The 26,128-nt window shown below is 40.0% G+C and overlaps 3 protein-coding genes across 5 annotated transcripts in view; 2 read left to right on the top strand and 1 right to left on the bottom strand.

Annotated features, from left to right (window-relative positions):
- Positions 1-5,265, top strand: part of LOC128697902 ((3R)-3-hydroxyacyl-CoA dehydrogenase) — a 22,887-nt gene extending 17,622 nt beyond the window's left edge. Inside the window, exons 2-6 of one of the 2 annotated variants that reach the window (XM_070099679.1) lie at positions 582-698; positions 1,749-1,942; positions 3,206-3,384; positions 3,482-3,609; positions 4,830-5,265. In XM_070099679.1, the coding sequence (XP_069955780.1) occupies positions 582-698; positions 1,749-1,942; positions 3,206-3,384; positions 3,482-3,609; positions 4,830-4,921 (710 nt within the window). In that variant the 3' untranslated portion in view covers positions 4,922-5,265. The remainder of the gene's footprint in view (positions 1-581; positions 699-1,748; positions 1,943-3,205; positions 3,385-3,481; positions 3,610-4,829) is intronic. The other variant, XM_070099680.1, reaches the window with a different exon arrangement.
- Positions 1-26,128, bottom strand: part of LOC138854763 (uncharacterized) — a 593,204-nt gene that overhangs the window by 212,753 nt on the left and 354,323 nt on the right. The window lies entirely within an intron of this gene.
- Positions 9,524-24,286, top strand: LOC128697758 ((3R)-3-hydroxyacyl-CoA dehydrogenase). The gene is made up of 6 exons (XM_053789654.2): positions 9,524-9,655; positions 16,158-16,274; positions 18,291-18,484; positions 21,769-21,947; positions 22,050-22,171; positions 23,841-24,286. Exons 1-6 carry the CDS (start codon positions 9,616-9,618, stop codon positions 23,930-23,932), a joined length of 744 nt encoding a protein of 247 aa, XP_053645629.2. The 5' UTR covers positions 9,524-9,615; the 3' UTR covers positions 23,933-24,286.

The raw sequence follows: 26,128 nt of genomic DNA, 5'->3' as shown, positions 1-26,128 counted from the left end.
AAAGCAAGGATCAATCGTACCTAATGGAGGAATGCTAGAGAATTAATTACAATTAATGTGTCAAGATTATACACATGGACATATTTGAGTTCAAGATGTATAGCGAATAATTCATTATGAAGTGTGGTAGTCAGATTATTTATTTTAGATATGAATCATTGCTTAGTGCCACATCGACATCACAGTCGGCTCCAACGGTGTGTTGGTCGACAGAATCATCAGTGGAAGATCACACATATGATGCGACATGTTGAACGCCTAAGAATGTGGCGAAATGCGTTAGTTGATCAACTCTAGAATCCGGTCACAGTTAGGTCAGCATGTGTGGCGATTAGTGCATGACAGGTTGATACCTACGTTGTGTCGTTACAGGAATTGCGCATGACAGGTTCATTGTAAATTTATCACTAGATCAAAATTATGCTAATGACATGTTAACGAATGACTTGTGTGCAAAACCTGGGTCCACTGGCTCTAATATGAAGGCTCTATAAGACTGATAAAGCCAGATCTATAGGCGAAACGTTTCTCGAAGATTCCCAGGTGTTTTACACCTATCGTTCTGATGTGTATTATTTCAGGTGGTGGAAGTGGCATTGGCCGAGCCGTCTGTCAGGTGTTGGCCAGGGATGGTGCCAGGGTGGTAGTGGCTGACATCAATGTCCAGGGAGCCCAGGACACCCTTAGTATGCTCCCTAGTAAGTCACCCTTAATATACTTCTTAGTAAGTCACCCTTAATATACCTCCTAATAAGTCACCCTTAATATACCTCCTAATAAGTCACCCTTACTATATTTTCTAGTTAGTCACCTTTAGAAGCACTCTAGAGGGGATATTTTTAACTCAATTATAATTATAAAAATCCCCAATAAATTAACCCTAAGGAAGATTCATATTAAAGCCTGTATGTTTTCCAGTAAGACCTTCATGTACAAAACAAACATTATAATTAAATAAAAATCCAGTAAACAAAAATCCATAACTGTATCAGTCATCAATATAAGCCCCAACAATACACTACACCAGAAGTATAATACCAGGAGTCCCATCACATCCAAAACATAAGGTAAGACACTGGAGGAATTTATCGACAGTTAAGTTTGTAAATACGAGATGATGTACAAATTTCGGCATTTTATTTATGCGCCATAAGCCAAATATTTTATCATAATTTAAATAAGCAAAATTTAAAAAGTGAAATATCACTGCATCAAGCTTAATGGCAATGCTAGACAGATTTTTTCTCACATTTAACCATTCCCTCTCACTTTGTTAACGCATTTATTAAAACTGCTCAAGGCATTAGATTCAATATCTATACTCTGTAGTTTGCTCCTCTCATCACTAACCAGTGCTTTGCATTATCCATTCAAAGGGCGATATATTCACTTCAAACTGGATCCACAGAATCTCCTGTGAGGTCTTCCCCTCTCCTAACCTCATCTATAACCACACCCTCGATTCATCCAGAACCCCCCCTTCCATCACCACGAAATTCGCACTCATCATCTAACTACATAAATCAATTCTACACCCTCAATTCCACTTCAAGCGCTTGATACCACTACACAATCAGTTCACCCACGACACCACAGCCCAACATCACACCCACAGTTCACTTATTCCTCTAAAACCAGTTGACACACTGCACATCGTGTCTGTATTTTATACAGACACACATCGTGTCTGTATAAAATACAGACACCATGGCAAACTATACTACACTGGTGTCTATTTTTCTCTGTAGATCCTGGGGATCACCTGGCTCTATCCATGGACGTAACAAATAAGGACTCTGTAGACTCAGCCATTAAAGCCATCATGGAGAAGTACCAGACTCCTCCCAGTCTCCTAGCCAACTGTGCCGGAATTATGAACAGTTTCCCAATTTGTGAAATGGAAAAAAATGACTTTACGGACATGATAAACGTTAACCTTACGGTATGTTGTACGTTGCTGCTAGTGTACTGACCAAGTACCTCCTGAAATGGTCTTCTTAGATACTGACGATCAAGAAACATTTAAATTTACAGAAAGGTTTAAGGTACATTGCTACCAATGACACGTGTCATAAACTTATAATAAATTATGAAGGTTTAACTTAAAAATAACGCAATTAACCAAGAACAAACCCTATTTAACACAGGATTATTCATTTTAACTATAGAGAATCCAGTTTAATCTAGAATCTTGCTGAATCTACGACAGCCCAATAGAATGTAAATGTCTTTTTCATGCTAGCGAAATCAGCACTCACACCGATGTCCGGGGATCGATCCTCGGTACGGGTAGAAACACTAGGACGTGTTTACTTAAGATACCCTCTCTCTCTGTTCACCTAGCAGTAGGTATGTGCCTGGGTGTAAGCCGACTGGTTGGGGTCGCATCCTGGGAATAAATATAACATAATTTGCCATAAATGTTCTACATAACAAGGAGGCTTTCTATGTAGTATTATGTCACTGATGTCAGGGAGGCCTGTATACCTTGTACATGTACGTGTAGATATAAAGATTATTATTATTATTATTACTAATTACATTCATGTGTAGGGCTCTTTTTACTCAAGAAAATTACTAACTTGATTGGTTTTATAAAGTGTATATATATATATATATATATATATATATATATATATATATATATATATATATATATATATATATATATATATATATATATATATATATATATAGAGGTACCACCTCTAAAACTGTCCTGGGAACCCTCATCCTCAGAGAAAAGAATAAACTTTCTATACTAAGAGGAATGCTCCTTTCGGTACATATATCATGTGCATTACAAGATAGCAACTGCATTCATATACATGATAAAGAGCATACAGGATACAATATTAAGTATAAGCCAGTGCAGTGATATAATGCGTCAGTGTAATCTCCTTTCGTTGCTGCAGCTCGTGTTGTTTCATTATAATAATGATATAAAAACAGATAATGTGAGGAATTAAACACATGTAGAGCATCTGGGTATTTTTATTTGAAGATATAAAGTGTATTTTGTGTACAGTATTGCAAGGGTCTTTGCCTCATCTTCTATTGTCTATTTATATCGATTGTATACTGATTTGAGTCTGGAGAAACGTCTTCAAATAAAAATACCCAGATGCTACACACAGTTCTTGTTGCTTGGCACAAGCAGACACATTCGCTGCATGATCTAAATTAACTAAGAAACCACACACAGGGCACCTTCCTTGTGAGTCAAGCAGTTGTCAAGTCGCTGTTGAAGCAGGAAGGTCATGGTGTTGTAGTCAACATTGCCAGCATTCTTGGACGAACAGGGCTACGCAACTACTCCCACTATGCTGCCAGCAAGGGTGGTGTGATGGCCCTCACCAAGTCCATGGCAGGAGAACTCGCCAAGTTAGTTTCACATTTTTTTTTTTCAAACATGGATCATTTGAACATGCATATATATTCTGAATATTATTTTTAAATATATTTTTTTTTATTATACTAGGAAAGGTGTTCGGGTAAACTGCGTACTGCCTGGTGCAATCGACACACCTTTAATCAAAGACAAGTCGTCCCCAGAAGTTCTTGCATATATTGCTCTCACTGCACTAGGAAGATATGGACAGCCTGAAGGTCGGTATTATAAGCAGGGATGTCGTGAGACAAAACACAAGAGAGATATAATCCCATATACTTTCTGTAACGGGAAGAAAACATCTAAAAACGTCCTCCTCCGTATTTTTTAGAAGCTGCTACCTTATAAATGAGCACAAAATGCTTTTAAGTATCTGAAAACTAAATATATAACACATTTTTACTTAAAGAACTCCATCTTGCATCGATTGTTCGTGATCATTGCATAATACACATGTCGTGCCGAATACGTAAAACTTGCGAGTTTAGCTTAAACAGCAACGTACTTCTTGCCGAATAGGACAAGCGAAAATTTGTGTATGCAATAATTTTGCAAAAATCATTCTGAGCCTAACGAGAAAAAAACAAATTTCACTGTGATTGTTTATTAAATTATTGTAAAACTATATAAAATATATCTAGTTGGATTAAGCAACATTTAACTGCGCTTGTTATAATAAGGTTAGGTAAGTTTCCTAAGGTCCTTTTGCTACAAAATCATTAATTTTTATAACATAAAAAATATATACATCTTTAAATGTATAAGATAAATTTTTAGAAAGACTTAATTTTAAACGAGTTCTAACACACACACACACGCGCACACTATATATATATATATATATATATATATATATATATATATATATATATATATATATATATATATATATATATATATATATATATATATATAAACAGCATATTTTCTCACAAGGAAAGAAGTAGATTCGAACTTAGACCTTCACCCTCTACTCAAGCAGCAAGTTCTCGTAACATAAGCAACTCGGCCACCAGAGGCCACATAACTATGGGTGACCTGCGAAAGTTAGCCTATGTGTCTAATAGCTGGGGGCAACATTCGATTACTGATTGTAGTGTTTGGTATTTCACCTTGCCCGCCTATATACCATCCACACAAGTGGCTCAGCAGCCACTTGTGTGGCTGGTATAAAGGTACAAGAATTTGACTCTCTGCTTAAGCAGAGGATCACAGTCTGATAGTCAGGCACCAGGCAGATGGAACGAGTTCTTTCATCACCTAAATAGTACCTCAGATCACAATAAGTAACTACAGGGGATCCCATTCAAACTCTGAGCTCACTGATCTCCCCGAACAGAAAAGACTGCACTTATTTTCTAATACTATGTAACACATCTTTCCTAGATTAAGACATTTGTGGGTTTTCTTTGAGAAAATAAATTTTATTCCCAAACAGAGGTGGCAGAACTGGTGGCATTCCTTCTATCGGAGAAGAGCAGCTTTATGGTTGGGTCTTGTGTGGAGATCACAGGTGGACTTGGTGTTTAATTTGACTCTGAAGAAGCCAAGCCTCAGCGTCAGCATATTAAAGGATCGTTAACATTATCAACTGCGACCTCAAGATGTTTAACAGATTTTGAGGAATCCACTGCCAACGGGAATAGAATTTTCAAGAACTCTGCAAAGCCAATACCGTACCTGTAGTGGATTTTGTATCAGCCATCCCAACGCCAAAATAATTGTGGATATCAAGGCAACTATTACCAGCGTCAGGAGGTGAAAGGAGCCTTGAGGAGCTTGTCTGACACTTGACGTGAAAAGAACTCTGGGGTTCATAATTCTATCAGGTAACATTCAGGACGGAGGTTGTTACAATAAATTACTAAAAAATAGATTTTTTCATTATTTATTCCTTCGGGATTCATAATATTTATGAATATATTTATTTGAGCTTGTGAGTAGATAAATAATAGCAAAATGGTGACAATTGAAAATAAAGACACTGGTGAAGGAGGATACTTCTAATGCAACATTTTTTTTTCTATTAGGTCAAGCTCAGAGAAAGACATTACACAAAAGGCCATTGAGACAACAGGTCACTCAAGTTTTTAAAAACTGCGAAATGAAGTCTGGCGAGGTTAGACATTGGTGGTATCAGAGGATGGGAGTAAGGTGACAAGTTAATGTATATTTCATGAATCGTGTACAATAGGTCAAGACTACATGTACGTTCCATTGTTCTTCTCACTGGTTTTGGTGAGGTGGATCACTGCTGCTTCTGAAATTCTGCGTCTGGCTCTGTCGTTCTCGTGATGCAACAATTGAGCTCTTCCGAAGTCCATGACGTGAGACTTAAGGTTGTAATGGAATACGAATGCGTTGTTGGTTTTATCTCTCCTGCAGACTTATTAATGTTAGTTATTTCTAACTTCTTGTTCAGATGATTTCCTCATTACTTAGTACCTTGAAATTATTTATCCGTTTCAATTTACATTTCAAGCAAATAGTATAGCTTCAGTTTTTCCCAAAATCGTCGACAACTTATGAATTAGCTAATGACGGCACGACCACTAATTCCACTGAAAGTATTTTAACTATATTATTTGGCTCTCCGCCTGACACAAAGTGATCATTGCCATCTGCTATTGAGAATGTAATTTACGCAGCACTCGCGTAACAGTGGAGCCCAAGATACGTCCTTGTCAAACTCCATACGATATCGGCAAGGGACGATATCGTATTGAGTTCTACAGTTTAATTCCTGTTGCGCAAAAGAGACAAATTAGTCTATAGAGCTTCTTTCGATATCTCCTAGTTTATTTTATATATGATTTGAAAAAGACCATTGGCTTGGGATTCCTTGTTTAGAAGGTTCTTAGTATCCAGCCTATCATTTTCCTCGCTGATGTGATAATGATACTGTTGTGATCCTTTAAGGCGAGATCCTCTGAGATTAACACACTCAAGTCCTTCACACTACTTTTTATATCTCTATCGTGTGATTAGAGTTTGTAGTATACTCAGTTTATAGCTACTGTTTCCTCCAGTTTTCGATAATGGAGCAGTTGAAATTTGTCCTCATTGAACATCATACTGTTTTCCGTTGCCTACTGGATAATCTGGTTTATATATGCTTAGACATTTACCGCGTCTTCAATAAATGACAGTCTCATGCAGATTCTAGTATCATCTGCAAAGAATGTCACATTTCTATGGTATACATCTGTCTATGTTTGATATGAGGATGAGGAACAAGATGGGGGCGAGTACCGTGCCTTGTGGAACAGGGCTTTTCACTGTGGCAGCCTCCGACTTAACTATTTACCTGTACTCTGTGTCCAATTGGTTATTAAGTTTAAGATCCATCTGGCCACTTTGCCGGTTATCCCTTTAGAATGCATTTTGTACTCTATTACTCCATAATCGCACTTGTCAAAGGCTTTTGCAAAATCTATATATCACATCTGGATTCTGTCTGTCTTCCAGCGCATCCAAGACTATATCAGTATGGTCCAGTAGTTGCAAGAGGCAGGATCGACCTGCTCTAAACCCCTAATCGTGCAATTGTTGGGCATCCAAATGATTTGCTATCATTCTTCAAAGAACTCCTTCAAAGATTGGTGGACACTAAAAAAAATCTTCCTAAAGAACTTATAAAAGAATTATTTTCATATTCTATAACCAGAAATTGACAGAAATCGTGTTGCTGTTTATTTTGCAATATGTTGCAGAGTGGGAACAACTGTATGGACAGGAGCAGACACCCGGGACAGTGATTCTCTGGGCAGTCGAAGATTCTCTACCAACATCCTATCAAGAGCGACCATGTCACACCGAGTACGAGCGAGGATGCCGCAGAATGTGGCATCCTCGTTCATACTAGTAAATCAGCGGCGCACTTCGCTGATTGGTAATTATTATGTGATGAGATCTAAAGTAATCCAAGACTAGAATTAATCTTTAGATGAATAAGGGGCACAATCTGTACTCTTGTGGTCCCTGGAATAAACTGTCGCAGTCTCACAGTTACCTGAGATTTATGTGAAAAATGCAACCATGCGAAGTGTATAAATAATGAGAAATATGATGAAACAGTGGCAAACACTGATGGCCTAAACTTTGTATACAATGTATGCTTAATAACTCACGAGAACACTGAGTAAATATTATCATGCACAACATTACACGTAACCATAAACAATGCAACATTGTCAATACTGTAATAAATGAGGAAAAACAATATATACTGCGGATGTGAATTGTTTAAGGGATTGTCCATAACAGATGAATATTTGTATATAGTAAAGGCATCTTAGCCGCGTTTCGATAGATGACGCAATGACTGACGAAGTCAAAATATAAACATACAGCATCATACTTTCGGATAAAAGGAGTCAAGTAGTGCAATGTATAAGCTTTTATAAGAAATTACTGAGCATACAACTCGAAACTCGACTTGCTTGACAGTAATCCAGAGAATCTAAGCGCTGAGGTGTTGCTGTCGAAGACGAAACTCTCGTTACAGAAGAAGTGTTTGTTGCCCTCTCTTTTATTATCAGTTATTAGAACTCTTTGAAAGAGTAGTGCCCAGAATTGGGGCCAACCGTGAGATATTAAGTAGTGGGATGGATAGTGAAGGACCTGCCTAGAATGGGCCAACAGGCCTGCTGCAGTGTTCCTCCTTTATGTTCTTATTAATATTTGACTATTTCTCTGCTCTCGACGATGGAATACTGTATGACACTTAGCACCTGTTACCAATTATAATAATAATAATAATAATAATAGTAAAAATAATAATAACAATTTAATATTATAACTCAGTAAAAGCTGTAAGAGTCTAGAAGACTAGACAACTATTACAGACATTCAGTTAATAAACTAATTTGTATTATGCAGCTTTTAGCCACCACGCTTGACCACACAGTCTGTGACTTCTATGATAAAAATCAAAACATTTTTCCTATTGGAGTTAGTGACCATTTTAGGACTTACTGCACCAGGAAAATGGAGAACCTATAGAACACCACAGAAATAGAAGACTGAAATCAACTAAGAATTTCAGAAAAGAAACGAATACGTATGTTGCATAAATATACACATTGACACACACACACACACACACACACACACACACACACACACACACACACACACACACACACACACACACACAGTGTAAAGGTAAAGCGAAGAATTCAAATAAATAAGGATCAGGTAGGAATACCAAAGGATCTGGAGAAGCTGCAAGCCTGGTCAAGCAACAGGCTCTTGGAGTTTAACCTCACCAAGTGCAAAATCGTGAAGTTTGGGGAAGGCCAAAGAAGACCGGAGACAGAGTACAGGGTAGGGGGGCCAAAGACTGCAAACCTCACTCAAGAAAAAGAATCTTGAGAAGAGTAAAACACCAAGCACATCTCCAAATAACTGTTGCAGCATATGGGCGCCTGGCAAGCCTAAGAATAGCGTTTCGACACCTTAGTAAGCATTCAGACTGTACACTGTGAAAGTTAGGCTAATATTGGAGTATGCAGTACCAACATAGAGCCCACACCTGGTCAAGCACGTCAAGAAATTAAAGAAAGAGCAAATGTTTGCAACAAGACTAGTCCCGGAACTAAGGGGTATGTCCTAAGAGGAGAGGTTAAGGGAAATCAACTAGAAGGCACTAGAGAACTGTAGGATAGGGATGACATAATAACGACATATAAAATACTGAGAGGAATTGACTAGGTGGATAGAGACAAGATGTTTCAGATGTGACACAGCAATAACTGGTCACAACTGGAAGCTGAAGATTCAGATGAGTCACAGCAATTCTTGGAAGTATTACTTCTGTCACAGTTGTTAGGAAGATGAACTGTATGTGCAGTGGAGGCGGGATCCATATATAACTTTACCAAGAGATACGATAAAGCTCATGGAGAAGGGAGAAAGTGTGCCTAGTAGCGACCAGAGAAGAGGCGGGGCCAGGAGCTGTGAATCAACCCCTGGAACCACAGACAGGTAAGTACAACTTAGTAAGTCACACAGTAGCCTTTATTATTGCTTAACAATGAGATACTCTGTTCAACTTCATTAACTATTCAAGTCTGACGATTAAAAGAAAATGCATTTTATCTCTGAAAATTTAAACTCTAACTCGCTCAACAAAAGGCAGCAGCCAAGTCTGAGGAGTGGCAGTTTGCAGGCAGCCACGACCCAGGCAACAACGATCCAAGAAGCTTCCAACCCAGTCCGTCATGTCATCCAACTTTGGCGGTAAAGTGGCGCTGGTCACAGGTAAGTTGACAATTCGTACGTAGGTACGTGTATGTGTGTACTCACCTAATTGTGGTTGCAGGGGGTCGATTCATAGAACTGGTCGCTACTGGGTCGCTCACACCCTGCTCTGTGAGCTTTATCGTTATCTCTTTTTAAAGCTATGTATGGATCCTGCCTGCAACATCTCACTTTGCACAGCCTGACGACTCTGACTGAAGAACTACTTCCTAACATCACTGTGACTCAGATGAGTCTTCAACTTCCAATTGTGACCCCTTGTTTCTGTGTCCCATCTCTGGAATATCTTATCTCTGTCCACCTTGTCGATTCCTCTCAGTATTTTGTGAGTTATCATGTTCCCCCTATCCCTCCTGACCTCCAGTGTCGTAAGCTCATTTTCCCTTAACCTCTCCTCGTAGGACATGCCCCTTAGCTCCGGGACTAGTCTCGTTGCAAACCTTTGCACTTTCTCTAATTTCCTGAAGTGCTTGCCACGGTGTGGGTTCCAAACTGTGCTGCATACTCCAATATAGGCCTGACGCACACAGTGTACCGAGTCCTGAAAGACTCCTTACTGAGATGTTGGACTGCTACTCTTAGGTTTGCTAGTCGCCCATATGCTGCAGCAGTTATTTGGTTGATGTGCGCGGTTATTATATTCAGCCCAAGATCACTTTCCTTCAGTAAGGTTTGTTGTATCTGTCCCCCTAGACTGTAGTTCGTCTGCGGTCTTCTTTGCGCTTTCCTTGTCTTCATGACTGCATTTAGTGAACTCCAGGAGCCAGTTACTGGACCAGGCCTGTAGCCTTTCCGGATCCTTTAGTAGTCCTGCCTGATCCCCTTCTGACTGAACTCTCCTCATTAACTTCACATCGTCTGCAAACAGACACACTTCTGAATCTATTCCTCCCGTCACGTCACTCAAATATACCAGAAACAGCACCCACTCTGATACCTCGTAACACACCATGACTCGCTGATGCCTTCCCGTCAGGTATTCTCTGATCTACTGCAGTGCCTTTCCTGTTATACCTGCCTGGTATAACAGGAAAGGCCTTCTTACAGTCCACGAAAACAATCTAAACCTCTCTCTCTCTCTCTGTCTTACTGCTGTTACCTTGTCACAGAACTCCAATAGTTTTGTGACACAGGATTTCCCGTCCCTGAATCTGTGCTGGTTGCTGTTATGCTCATTCCTTTCTATGTACTCCATCACTCTACTCCTGATAATCTCCATGACTCTGCATACCCTACATGTCAGTGACACTGGTCTGTAGCTTAATGCTGAGTGTCTTTGTCCTTTTTAAAAAACTGGAACTCATTTACTGTCTTCTATACCTCAAGTAGTCGCCCTGTTTCAATATGTGTGATGAAGATTGCTCTTAGTGGCAGACAAAGCGCCTCTGCTCCCTCTTTCAGGACCCACGGAGAGATGTTATCCGGCCCCATCGTCTTTGAGGTGTCTAGTTCGCTTAACAACCTCTTCACCTCCTCATCGGTTGTCTAGCACTTGATGGTATACCGCACCAAACTTATTTTGGAATCCTTTCTGTCTCCACAGTGAATACTTTTTTTATTCTCATGTTGAGCTCCTCACATACTTCTCAGTCGTTCCTTCCTTCCTCAGCCTGATTACATGGTCCTTGACTGTTGTTTTTCTCCTGATGTGGCTGTACATCAGCTTCGGGTCGAACTTGGCTTTCGCTGCAATGTCATTTTCATATTACCGTTGGGCCTTCCTCCTTACCAGTGCATATTCATTTCTGGCTCTTTGACTACTCTCCTTATTCTCCTGGGTTCTTTACCTTCTATACTTCTTCCATTCTCTGGCACATTTGGTTTTGGCCTCTCTGCACCTTTGGGTGAACCAAGGGTTCGTCTTGGCCTTCTCATTATTTCCGTTGCCCTTGAGTATAAACAGCTCCTCTGTTGTCTTGCAAATTGTTGTCACAAATTCCATTATCTCATTTACTAATTTCCCAGCCATTTATCTTGTAGTTTGGCTTCATTCTTCCTGCCCTTCCGGCTTCCCTCTCCACTTGTAATTGTACTATGTATTCGAAGCTCAGACCCAAGTGATCGCTATCTCCAAGGGGCCTTTCGTATATGTCTTCAATACCCACACTACTCAAGGTGAATGCTGGGTCCAGTCTTGCTATTTCGTCCTCTCCTCTCTCTCTCTCTGGTAGTGTCCCGAACGTGTTGATGCTTGAGGTTTTCCACTATTACCTCCATCATCTTAACCCTCCACTTTTCTGGGCCTCCATGTGGTTTCAGGTATTCCCAGTCAAATTCTTTGTGATACAAGTCACACCACAACCAGTAGCTTTGCCCAGCCCACATGGGTCCTTCTGACCATTTCAGCCAGTATGTCAACCATCGTTCTGTTACTCTCATCATATTCTTGTCTTGGCCCCCCAACTATTCTGTGGTGGGTTATACATCATCGCAATCACCACCTTGGGACTTCCAGTCTGAAGTTTTCCCATGATCTAGTCCCTTGCTTCTCCTCTGTCTCCTCTCTCCAACTCCTCAAAATCCCATTGGTTTTTGATGAGCAGTTCCACTCCCCTATCTCCTCTGCTCCCTTTGTCTTTCCTCGGGATCTGATATCCAGTTGGAAAGATGGCGTCTGTTATCATTCCTGTGAGTTTGGTTTCTGTGAGAGCTATGATGTCTGGTGATGCCTCTGTTTTGTGCCACTCCTCCCACATATTTGTTAATCTGTCAGGTTTGGTGTACCATACCCTCAGTTTCCTCTCCAACACTGCATTCTGGGGGGTTTCTGGGTATGGGGGAGTGGGGAACCTGGCAGGGTGCTTCGGGATTCAACTGCATATTGTGGGATGGGAGCTGTGAGTGTGGAGTTTGTATTGGGATATAGTGTGTGTGGCTGCAGGGTTCGGAGGGGGTTTGAGATTGTTGCTCTCCCAAACTCTGGTTGTTCTCTACTTTCTTGCTATTTTCGTCTCTGTGTCCTTTCTCTCAGCTGCTGACGTTCTTTATGGGAACTCACTTAATTGTGGTTGCAGGTGTAGAATCATAGCTCCTGGCCCCTCTCCTTTACTGGCCGCTACTAGATTCACTCTCTCCCTGCTCCATGAGATTTATCATACCTCTTTTTAAAACTATGTATGGTACCTCCCTCCACTACCTCACTTTCCAAACTATTCCACTTCCTGGCAACTCTATGACTGAAGAAACACTTCCTAACATCCCTGTATTACACAAGGTACTGTAGAAAATGTGTGTATAAAAAACGCTCCATTCACGTCAGTTTACGGGATTTGTTTTGAAACCAAACGCGTATTGGTCCTGAAGAGGAGCCAGTACGGGAAAGGAGTAAGAGAGGTGTTTTGGAGTCGGTACGGGGAGAGTGGCGGCTGGAACAAGACGTCATGGTTTGGTGTTTAAGTATTTTTTTTTATATTTTATTTAAAACAAAACAATACATTAAATAGATAAAAGAACATAGTATCAGTTCTTACCCAGAATTATAAATTACATTGTCAAAATACACATAGACGTTTAACTTTGTGCTCACACAAACTGTCCCTCATCCCCTATACATTATATACCATGCACCTATGTTAAGTAATATTACACAAGACTTTATTGCAATAAGCATTATAATTATTATAAACAAAGAAGCACAAAACCTACAATATGCATTTATTTTCCACTTATAATGTTTTCCATCCGTACCGGAGATGCGAACCCCGGACCTCAGTGTGTGAGCTGAGTGCGCTAGCAATCGAGCTACGGGACACCCTATCTTTAAATATTTTTTTTGTAAGCAGGCCACTTTCTCCAGATATTTAAACTTACTTGACTCACGAAATCGTAATGACACGATTGCAAACAAACCATACCACGGGCGGGATTTGAACCCACGGTCAGAGAGTCTCAAAACTCCAGACCGTCGCGCTAGCCACTGGACCAGCTAGCCACAATAAAGAAGATCACTTTCTGGAGTTCGACCTGATAACCTTGACTTCATCAGTGGTTGACCTCACCGTCAGGCAAAGAATCTTCCTAATTCTATTAGGGGAAGGAGGTGATTTTGGGTAAGATTATGCCATAGGTTGATTTAATATTTATGTATTTACACTCCTGATTTATCTGTAAAGTTCGAATATAAGGAGAGGCCTGTTTAAGTTTTGGGGGAGAGTACTTGTGTAGGGCTCTGGTGGCCTGGTGGTTAACGCTCTCGCTTCACACGGTGAGGGCCTGGGTTCGATTCCCAGCCAGAGTAGAAACATTGGACGTGTTTCTTTCCACCTGTTGTCTATGTTCCCTATCAGTAAAATGGGTACTTGGGTGTTAGTCGACTGGTGTGGGTCGCATCCTGGGACACTGACCTAAGGAGGCCTGGTCACAGACCGGGCCGCGGGGGCGTTGACCCCCGGAACTCTCTCCAGGTAAGAATCTTACTCTCTCCAGGTAAGTGTTTTTTTTTTCCTTCAAGCTAAGAGGCTTGAAAACAAAATGTTAGTACTTGGTGAAGGTGCACTGGTGTTTGGTGACTTTTGTACGTAGTGGGTAGGCTGTACGTTGTTTATATTAGGTTACTATTAATACATTTACATTTTTATAAAAGGGCCTTTTAATCGCCCTTCCTAATAATATGAAGGTGAATTAATTCTCCCTGATAAATTATTCAACAGGTAAAGTTCTGTGAAGGAACAAACTTCCCCAAGGTTAGTATTCCTTTGTTTTGATATTTTAAATGCCCATACACTAGGCAGGTTTCATCCCCTAGGCGCCAGCTTTTATTTTTATGTAACAGTAAATGTGTTACACCTATGAGTCATCTCAGTCTTCAGTTTTCAATTGGGACTCCTTGTTGCTGTGTCCCATCTCTGTAACATTCTGTCTCTGTCCACCTTGTGTGTGTGTGTGTGTGTGTTTGTTAGTTGCCAGCTGTGAAAAGCACTTGTTGATAGACACTTGGCCTGTTGTGAGAAGGTTGTGTGGGGGTATGTGTAGAGGTGTGTGTCGGGGTGTGTTGGGGTGTATGTAGGGGTGTATGTAGGGGTGTATGTAGGGGTGTATGTAGGGGTGTGTGAGGGGGTGTGTGTGGGGGGGGGGGGGGTGAGGGGGGTGTGTGAGGGGGTGTGAGGGGGGTGTGAGGGGGGTGTGTGAGGGGTGTGTGTGAGGGGTGTGTGTGAGGGGGGGGTGTGAGGGGGGGGTGTGAGGGGGGGGGGTGAGGGGTGTGTGTGAGGGGTGTGTGTGAGGGGGGTGTGAGGGGGGTGTGAGGGGGGGGGTGTGAGGGGGGGGTGTGAGGGGGGTGTGAGGGGGGTATGAGGGGGGTGAGGGGGGTGTTTGAGGGGGGAGGGGTGTGTGGGGGGTGTGGGGGTGTGGGTGGGTGGGTGGGTGGGTGTGTGGGTGGGTGTGTCTGGGGGTGTGTCTGGGGGTGTGTCTGGGGTGTGTCTGGGGTGTGTCTGGGGGTGTGTCTGGATGTGTGTGTGTGTGTGTATATATATACACAGTTTCTAGTTGTCAGAGGCTCTTGTCGAGATGCATTTGGCCTGGTGTGTGTGTGAGGGGTGTGGGTGAGTGTGTGCACGCACGCGCGTGAGCATGCGTGCGTGTATGCATTTAGCAGCAGTGACCAGTTGTCAAGGTCACCCGTCGACCGATACTTGGCTAGTGCACATAAGTGCATGCACAGCAGCAGCAGCCACTAGTTGAAAAAAGCACTTGTCTATAGACACTTGGCATGTTCGTAGTGTGTAGTAACTATGTATGTGTGTTTACATAAATAACTCATTACGACTGTGACCAGATATAAACAAGTAAATTGTTCACTACCACTGTAACCTGTTAGGCCCAGTCCCTGGACCCATTATATATCTCTGTAATCCTTTAACTACAACCTACAGGGTGAATAAGGGTGCAGAATGAAAATGTTAAACTTAAAACTTTACTGAAAATTATCACGATTCAGTGAAATTTCAGTGTCACCTCTAAGAGGGAGCGACTCATTACTTCTGGGATTTAATGTGAAATTCTTAATTATAACTCAAGTTATAAACTGCCTACATCAGCGTACAATATTTATAATATATTCAGTCACTAATAATATTTAAATCCTTTGCTTTGCTTGCAAATAATGTTATGGATGACAAGTGACTCGGGTGTGCGGATGTCAGGGAAGAATCACTCGGTTTAGTAATCGAAAAGAAAAAGTTAGACATAGTCTGTAGACGCCTAAGAATGTGGCGAAATGCGCAGGTCAAACCGCCCTACAAACGGGTCACAATTACGTTAGTATGTGTGATGATTAACGCATGATAGATTGATACCAATTGCGCATTGCAACTGACAGTAAAGTGTAACATTAGATCAAAATTATACTAACGACATGTTAATGAATGATTATGCGCAACACCTGGGTCCATTGTCTCTAACAAAATACTATTTATTAGACTGAGGAAGACAGCTCTAAAGGAGAAACGTCTCTCAGAGATACCCAGGTGTTGTACACCTATGTTTCTGATGATGTGTGTTGTTTCAGGTGGGGGAGGTGGCATTGGCCGAGCCCTCTGTCAGGTGCTGGTCCGGGATGGTGCCAAGGTAGTAGCGGCGGACCGCAATTTCCAGACAGCCCAGGAGACCGTTAGTTTGCTCCCTAGTAAGTCACCTTTAGTATTCTTCTATACGAGTCACCCTTAGGATACTTCCCAGAAAGTCACCCTTAATATACTCCCTAGTAAGTTTTCCTTAGACGCTCTTTAGTCGTCAGGCAGCTTGGAGCCATATTTTGAACTCAACTGGCTTACCTCACCCACTGAATACATTAATAATCCCCATCAAATCAGCCATCAGTCAGCTTGATAGTGAAATCCTCCACTACCTATATGCTCTCCAGTATGTCCTCCAAGTAAAAACAACGAACTACAATGTCCAATAAATCCAGTAAACAGAAAAATCCTTAACTATTCCATTCATCAATATAAACCCCAAGAATTCGCCACACCATCAGTATAATACCAGGAGTTCCATAACATCAAAAGATTGTAAGCTAATAAATTTTAGAAATTAACCGGCAATATGTATGTAAATAAGAAATAATGTGCAAATTATGACATTTTATTCGAGTGCCAAAATCCGAATATTTTATCATTTTAAATGCACAAAACTTTAAAAATTAAACAGCACTGCAACAAGTTTACTGGCCCATCCTAGTCAGATTTTTCTCTCACATTTAACTATTCCGTCTCATTTTGCTATCGCATTTATTAACGCTACTCAAGGCATTAGCTTCAGTAACCATACTCTGTAGTTTGCTCCTCTCATCTATAACTGTTGCCAGACTAGTGCTTTATATTATCCTTCTTAAGTCTAATACATTCACTTGAGCTGGATCCACAGTCTTCCTGTGAAGTCGTCCACTCTCCTAACCTGATCTGCTACCACACACTCGATTCATCCATCACCTATTCATACTCATCACCTATCTACATAAATCAATACTACACTTCAAGAGCTTGATACGCTGCCTAACATCATACCCACAATTCACTTCTACACCCCCAGTGTGAGAAATTATGTGGGTGAATTTTACAAGTACAGTCCTGAATGAATCTTTCACCCACATAACTGGGGAAATTCACTTATATACATGTACGTATAGATTCACTTGTATAGATGTACCTCGAAGACATGTGGGAATTCAGTGACAATGGGTCAAGACACTGTCCCTCCTCCATTGTCCACCGTCTCATCTCCCCAACTCACACTTCGGGACCTTAAATATGAACATATAAATCCAGAATATTTCCTAGAAAATTTGAGCCAGTAACCTGTCTTATTTAATGTGGACTGTATATGAAAGTTTATTGAATTAAACTATTTGACTTTGTTTAAATAATTTCTTGTGTATTAATAATTATACATTACAGTGATTCAGTTACAAAGGGAAAATATCTTGCCAAATGATGATCTTGGTGATATATCCTAATGCCTCCCTACAAGAAGGTACACTACTATTGGCCAGTATTACCTGCTGTGTGAGGTAGTTACATATGATTATGGGTGGCATACATTAATTATCAGATACATGTGGTAGGCAATATAGAATCTCCAGCTACAATTCCCGTTTTTCATTCGTATCTTTATTTTGATGATTCCATTATATATTTGGACTCCTCCAGATTCACGATGTATAAACTATTTCATGATCCCCAGATTTTGCCAATACTCTTTCTATTGGCCTCGATGACCCACGATTAAATTCTGCAACACTCGTATATGTCTTCTTTCCCCCATTTTTTCGAGCCTCCTCCGTCACCATATCAGAATCTTAATTCCCTCTAAATTACACTGATTACCTAATTAACTGATTGCAATAAATAAGGAAATTGTAAGGAATATAGATTCTCAAATGACTTAACACCTTTTAAAAGTTGCATTAAAGATATATACCTACACTATTACATAAACACTATTATCCTCTTCAATTACTACATAAATTACGGGAAAATTATCAAAAATTTTCACAGTTCAACCATGATACCACCGCCCAACTTCACACTCAGTTGATACACTGCGCATTACACTACCACCATCATACCCTCAGTATCTGATGTATTGTGAAAAATACAGACACAATGGCAAAATATGCTGCTTTGTTTATTTTTCTCTGTAGATCCCGGGGATCATCTGGCTGTATCCATGGACGTAACAAGTAATGAATCTATAGACTCGGCCATTAAAGCCATCACGGAGAAGTACCAGACTCCCCCCAGTCTCGTGGCCAACTGTGCTGGAGTTCTGGAAATGGCTCCTAGTTGGGAACTTGACGAAAAAACATTTGCGAACGCGTCAGATGTTAACTTCAAGGTATGTTGTGTTGCTGCTGTTGTAATGACCAAGGGTTTGTCTCCCTGAAAGGACTTTCTTAGATACTGACGGTTAAAACGCGTTTTAGTGTGTTTTTGACCATAGTTCACAGCTCTTATGATTCTGATTTTTCAGGTTAGAAGACATACATAATACAGGGAGATAAGATTACGTAATACAGGGGCATAACTCCCGAGAAACATCTAGTTTCACAGACAGGTACATATGTACATTAATACTGACAGGATAAATTATAAAGTTTTAAACTAGGAAAAACCCAGTTTAACCATGAGCAACCTTATTTAACATATGATAACTCAATTTAAACTAGAAAACCCTAGTTAACAAAGGATATACCAGCTTAACCTTAGAGAACCATTTTAATTTAGAACACCACAGCTGAATCTACGATAACCCAATATGACGCGAATGTATTATTTTTGCTGAGATTCTGAAAGTTATTCGTTAATTAGGTTTGTGTGAATGGTTAAGTAATTTTATTCAGGTACACACAAATACAGTTACATAGATTATAATACATATCAGCATGTGTAAAGTACCTAGGATAACCCAAAAAGTCAGACAGGGTGACTATTTCCAATGGAGATTTAAAGCCTATTATCTACACTAGTGCTACAAGGCTCGTATCCCTTTCACCTCCAGACAGGGATACTTCAAGACCTAATACTGATTAAACTCATAACATATATATGATTAGATGAATGCTCCGCTCGGTGTATGTATCCTGCATTTAACAGCACTGCAATAATGCAATGCTACAGTGCTGACTCCTGTTAGTGCGTCAATGTTAAAACGAGAAATTACTTACCAAGATTCTGCAATTTCATCCCAGGAGAAAGAATAAACAACTTAAACAGGACTCACTGTTGTATGTACTTGATTTCGACATATCCTGGGTTATTAGTTCTCGGGGGTTAGTAAACGGAAGAACATCCACTTCCCTTCAAAGCTCTCGCTTCACACACGGAGGGCCCGGGCTCAATTCCCGGCGGGGTAGAAACATTTCGACGAGTTTCCTTACAGCTGTTGTCCTGTTCACCTAGCAGCAAGTAGGTACCTGGGTGTTAATCGACTGGCGTGGGTCGCATCCTGGGGGACAAGATTGAGAACCCCATTGGAAATAAGACAGACAGTCCTCGATGACGCACTGCCTTTCTTGGGTTATCCTGGGTGGCTAACCCTGCGGGGTTAAAAATCCGAACGAAATCTTATCTTTCTGTGATGAAGAATGTTTAGACGAGTGATGCCTTATTTTGTTGCGAAGCACGGGCGAACGGGCAGTAATATATTTAAGAAAATGATCTGGGGTAACTTGAACAATCACATAGCAGATCATAGACTATTAGTAATAATAATATATTTATTTCTACAAGTACATGTACAAGGTATACAGGCCTAGCTGACATCATTGACATATTACCTTATAGAAAGCTGTTGGCTATGCCAATTAGATCAATTTTATCCTAGGGTGCGAGCCACACCAGTCGACTAAGACCCAGGTACCCAATATTACTGATTGGTAAACATGGACAACCGGCGTAAGGAAACACATCCAGTGTTTTCACCCTTTACCTGGAATCGAACCCGGAACCCTCACTGTGTGAAGCTTGAACTTTAACCAATCATTATGGCTTATTTCTACCGAGGCTCATTTTTTTTAATCTTTCCCAGAAAACGGCTCTAAACAGTCGACTAGCACCAATGTAAATACTTAGTGCTAGCTAAACAGGGGAACAGTTATAAGAGAACGAGCCTACTGTATCCATTTATCCAGGAATTGAACCCGAATCCCTCGTTTGTGAGCCGAAGTTGTAACCAGTGAGTCTCTCATTGTTAAAAACAATGTCATGTAGTCACAAATGTCATGTTACTGTTATTGCTGTTTTATGACAATAATTGTGTAAATTTATTCGGAACAAATTCCCACCACTAGGCTCGTATGTAAATATTTTAGTTTCGTAATCCCAGGAAGACTTACCTCACCCTTTCACCCAACATTTTTTAACCTCGATTTTAGTGTACAAATTGATAGATTTAGGCTTTAAGAATCTTTAGCAAATGATATTAAAATTAATTATGTAGCCTTAGACATTAATATTATGTTACATTAGGTAATGATATTAGACATATAGTAAATCAGGACCCCTATGGAAATAAGTCACTGACTTTTTTGGGTTATCCTAGGTTCTCTACACATATGCTGCTATGTACTTTAATCGATGTTGCTGTGTTTGTGTATACATGAATAAACTTACTAGCTAACAACTCCTTCCTTGAGCAAAGTAGAGATGGTGAGTTAGCTAAGGCAGAAGGGCCCTTCTGGCATAAAGAGTGGTCGGGATAACTCACAGGAGTTCCCAACTCAGCATCCCACGCTGTTTACAAAATATTCCGTCTGATAGCCAGCAATGATGGACAGAGGCCTCCCGACGGACTGAGGATAGAGTCTCTGCGCCAGACCCATTTGTGAAACTTATTTGTCTTTTTACCCTATGTAAGGAGCCACCAAATAACTAGGCGAAAATACAAGAATAGTTTAGCATACTGCTAGGAGCAAGCCAAGAGCCCCAAGCAAAGCAATTAACAGCCAGGATTGCTGAGTAATCCTCCCTTGAATATGGGGCCAGAAGCTAGTAATCTGTGTACTTATATATTAGTTAGGGGAAAATCCAGTAAATGCAGTGACCCCCTAGAGTGTACGTTGGAATTACAGATTTTTATTAACGGCTTAAAGGAACTATTCCTCTGTGGCATCCAAGAGAGTGAGAGAAATCATTAGAAGTCTAGTTAGCCTGGGTAGAATCAGGGAATTTCTAGGTAGGATAGACTCCACAACACAGGTCTCTTTTAGTTTGTACATGGGTGAAGGCAGGATTTCCTGCTGATCAGTTAACCCTCTCTAAAGAAGTGTAACTATACGGGTACTTGTGAGAACAGGACACTGAAATTTTTTGTCATCTGTGCCAACAGTGACTGCCAGAGTGGGCATCTCACAAGTTCACACAGTAATGATATACAACACCGAAAAGATGAGAAATTAAACATTTGGAACATCTTGATATCTCCGTTTGGAGATGCACACTGTTCTGTGTATAGTTGTGCAAGGCTGATTACCTCATAGTCTGCAGTCTTTATATTGATTTGAATCTGACATAACGTCTTTAAATAAAGATACCCAGATATTGCACGTAGATTAAGTTGCTTGGCACAAGCAGACACCCCTGACTACATGATTGAAATTAACATGAGACACATCCACACAGGGCACCTTCTATGTGAGTCAAGCAGTCATCAAGTTGCTTTTGAAGCAGCAAGCTCCTGGTGCTGTGGTCAACATTGCTAGCATTGCCGGAGGATATGGGCTACGCGACTTATCACACTATTCCGGCAGCAAGGGTGCTGTGATGTCTCTCACTAAGGCCATGGCAGGAGAACTCGCCAAGTTAGATTCACACTTATTTTTTTTTTCAAATATGGATCATTTAAACATAGAGAATATATTTTCTGATTGTTAATTTAAAATTTTATTTTCTCGTTATACCAGGAAAGGTATTCGGGTAAACTGCGTACTTCCTGGTCTAATCGACACTCCTCTGGTGAGAGATACACCCCTAGCTGATTCAATTATTCCTTTCACTGCACTAGGAAGAAAGGGACAGCCTGGAGGTTGGTATTACAAGTAGGGATATTGTTAATAAACAAGTAACGGGAGAGGCATTTTACCCAGAGGCGGACCTACATTTTTGGGGCCCTGACGTTTGAACTGTTATGGGCCCCTTTCTCATACAGTAGACCCAAAAATTTTAAGCAATGTGGACTAAAGTCACTTCTGGACCCCCCCTGCATTACGGGCCCTGAAGCTTAAGCTTTATTAGTTCCATAGTAGATCCGCCCCTGATTTTACTTACACTTTCTGTAACGTTCATGTCACATATAGCGTCCTCCCCGTCCTCCACGTTTTCTATGGAACATTTTTCTTTAAAAAAGGTATCTTTACATTGTCATTGAAAAAACAAATCATTATAATGTATATGAATGTATGCGAAAAACAACCACTGTGAAAAAAATAGTAAATTTACAAGTGCTTTCATGGTTTCTCTCATTATCAAGGCACTGTAAAAATAGTAGAAAAGCTGAAGACTTATAAAGCCGAGAATACACCTCACTGTCAACTTCCGACACCTCACCCGTCCCTTTATGATGATGCGGGTGAGATGGTCAAGGACTTGTGAAACATAGCTTAAATTCTTCCCAAATTAATGAAACTAATTTATATAATCCTAAACCAATACTAATATTAAATTGAAAACTGTTTTAATTAAGCTTGATTCAGTTACATTTCACTCAGTCATAGACTTGCTTGATACAACTTTCTCGGCTTTCTGAAAATCAACCGAATGGTTAAAAATCTCTCGCATAAATAAGCAAAGCATTAAATTCTTGTCCAATTCCAGTGCTATATTTATGTTGCAGTAATTTTAGTTCAGGGCTTTTCCCAGTTTGATCAAAATAAATTCTATTACATTTTTTTACAAGGAATCTTGTACACACAGGCGTCAGCATTTTTGGGGAAATTTTTAATCAGAATTTCTTTTGTTGCATCAAGATTTTAAAATACAGCTTTAATTTTAAAATTCTTAAGTAGAGAAGGTATATCAAGAAGGTTTTCATTGTAAGGATGAACCAACATATTCTTTGTTAAATATGAATGTTTGTCCATTTTTGAATTGTAAAAAGTATTTCTAGCTTGGAAATGTCACTTATTTTTTGTCACAGTGGTTGTTTTGCATATTGTGATATCTATTTACTGTGATCTTATTGCTATAATGTATGTAAATTGCGTGTACATACAAAATTATAATTGTGTGTATAATCATACACACAAAATATATTCTGATGAAACGAGCTGAACTTTATACAAATATTTTTCTCACAACGCCACCAGCGGATTTTAACTGAATCTTTCTCCCTCTACCCAAGTATTAATTAAGTTAACTTCTGGCTCCTTAATCTACGTTGGTATTTCATCTTTCCCACATTTATGTCAGCCACACAAGTGGTCGAGTTTACGGAACAAGTGTTTGACTTGCTGCTTAAGCAGAAGATCACAGTCTGATAGCCAGTGGCACCAGGCAGGTGGCACGAGCTCTTTTATCACCTTAAATAGTACTTCAGATCAAAATAAGTAACTATAGGGATGCCATTCAATCTCTGAGCTCAATGATCTCCCCCTAAAAGAAAATGCTACAGTTATTTCATAAAACAATATTAGACGTCTATCCTAGGTAAGACACTTGTGGGTTTCCTTTGAGAAATAACTTTTATTCCCAAACAGAGGTGGCCGAAGTGTTGGCGTTCCTTCTGTCGGAGAAGAGCAGCTACATGGTAGGGTCTTGTGTGGAGGTCACAGGTGGATATACCATGTAATTTGTCTCTGAAGAAGCCAGGCCCAGCGTCAGGACGTTAAGAAAACTTTAAGGTTATAGTCTTCAGCCTCATGACTTAAAGTAGATTTTGAGAAATCCATTGCCGAAGTGAAGATAATTTTCAAGAAGCCTCTTCAAATTTAGCACCGTACGTGAAGTGGATTTTGCATCAGACACCTCTAATGGCAAAATAATTGTGGATACTGAGGCTGTTAGCAGTGTCACGATGAGATAGGAGCTGCGAGGAGCTCGTCTCACACTTGATATGAGAAGAGCTCTGATGACCATAATTCTATCAGTCAACAAATTGTAATGATGAAAAATTACAATAAATTACTAAAAACGAAAAAAAAAAGTTTTTTCCTTAATTTATTCCATCTGGATTCATAATATTTATGAATAGTATATTCCTTTGAACTGACAATTAGGTAAATAATAGAAAAAAAACGCCAAGTTAGAATAACAACACTGGAAGAAGAGGATACTTTGAACAAAACATTTTTACCATTAGGTCAGGATCCGAGAAAGACATTACATATAAGGTCATTAAGAGAACAGGTCACTCCTGAGATCAAACAATTGCGAGATAAAGTCTGGCAAGGTTAAGTATTGGTGGTATCAGAGGATGGGTATAAGGTGACAAGTTAATGTTTATTTTATGAATCGTGGACATTGTGTACAATAGGTCAAGCCAACATGTACATCCCACTGTTTTGCACATTATTTTGGGCGAGGTGGATCACTGCTGCTTCCAAAATTCTGCGTCTAGCTCTGTCGTTCTCGTGGTGCAACAACTGCTCTTCCGAAGTCCATGACGTGAGACTGAAGTTGTAATGGAATACGCATGCGTTGCTGGATTTATCCCTCCTGCAGACTTAATGCTCCTGAAGATCTGTGCCGATCTCTCTGGCATAAAATTTATAGGAACCACCCTATGCGTGTTGTATATTCCTGCTGTGTAAATAGTTCTAGGCTATGGTTTTTTGATGATTTTTAAAAGCTTTGCTACCAGTGTTTTTGTTTTCCCTTCAAGCTGACATCATAGTCTATTTTTTTCTTTTTATTGCTAGAACAAATATTTTATTCTAATTAATAACCTCGCAGTGTTTATAACTCAGTATATACGAAGAATACCAAGCAATGTGGCTTGTTTCCATTGGGGTGCGTTTTAGGCTCTTTCCAAGGACAGTGTCTAACTATATTCTTAATACTAGGTGTCTATTTACTGCTAAATAATTGGAGCAGCAGGTGTTATGAGACTGCTCATACCTCCTGCTGTGCGCAGGGTTTGACCCGAGGTCCTCTTAGTAGTGAGCCAACAGGTCGCTACCATTACTTTAGTAGCAGGTAGATGATCGCAGAACACTCCTTTTCCCCCAAAAATATTGCTGGAATGCAAGTCGGGTTGTAATTTGCAGGGTAAATAAGTCATATGAACCTATACACTACTACTTCTTATCCTTCATGTCAATACAAACTCACTGTTACCTAAAATAGAAGTCAGAATTTCAGCAAGTAAATCTAAGACTGTGATGAAGTCAAAACTGAAAACTACCTCGAACTTTCGGACAGAAACAGTCAAAGGAGTCGTGTGTTTTGCGTGTTTAAATAAGAAATAATTTAGCTTAGAACCCAAGACCCAGTTTGCTGGACAACAATCTGGAGAACCTAGTGTTGCTGCCCAAGACGTCACTAGTTACTGTAGTAGGAAGTCTTTTCCGCCTTCTCACTTTTATTTCTTACACTAAAAGAATGACCCTTATGGGTTTAGCCCTTGTTATTCAATATAATAACAATTTAAAAGATACGAGACTAAATAAATGCTATAAACTACTATAGGACTATGATTAAATAATTGCAGACAACTTGGAAATGTTATGAAAATAATTAATAAGCTATCATTATACGGGAGTTAGTGACCGTCTTATTTACCGTACGAGGAAAAAATCATTAGAAAACCTATAGGCCAACGGATAACAAAATCACCTAGGAACTACAACAAAGAAACATGTACGTGTAAATTGACTGCAATAATAAGTTGCACAAATGTAAAAGATAACTGGAACTGTAAATTAGTATTATTGTGGGGGGATGTGGAGGGTATTCAGGCTTAATTCATGGAACTGGAACACAGATCCAATTCCCTAGATCAAGAGCCCCTCACCAGCATTAAGGAACCTTTCTTGAGGGGCTGGAA

This window comes from Cherax quadricarinatus, chromosome 68 (assembly GCF_038502225.1).
Source record: "Cherax quadricarinatus isolate ZL_2023a chromosome 68, ASM3850222v1, whole genome shotgun sequence".
Classification (NCBI taxonomy): domain Eukaryota; kingdom Metazoa; phylum Arthropoda; class Malacostraca; order Decapoda; family Parastacidae; genus Cherax; species Cherax quadricarinatus.
This window is presented reverse-complemented; position numbering and strand designations above follow the sequence as displayed.

Coding starts and splice junctions, on each gene's coding strand:
- LOC128697758 (XM_053789654.2), top strand. CDS start 9,616: ATGTCATCCAACTTTGGCGGTAAAGTGGCGCTGGTCACAG. Junction 16,275..18,290: donor GACCGTTAGTTTGCTCCCTA/GTAAGTCACCTT, acceptor TTTTCTCTGTAG/ATCCCGGGGATCATCTGGCT. Junction 22,172..23,840: donor AAGAAAGGGACAGCCTGGAG/GTTGGTATTACA, acceptor ATTCCCAAACAG/AGGTGGCCGAAGTGTTGGCG.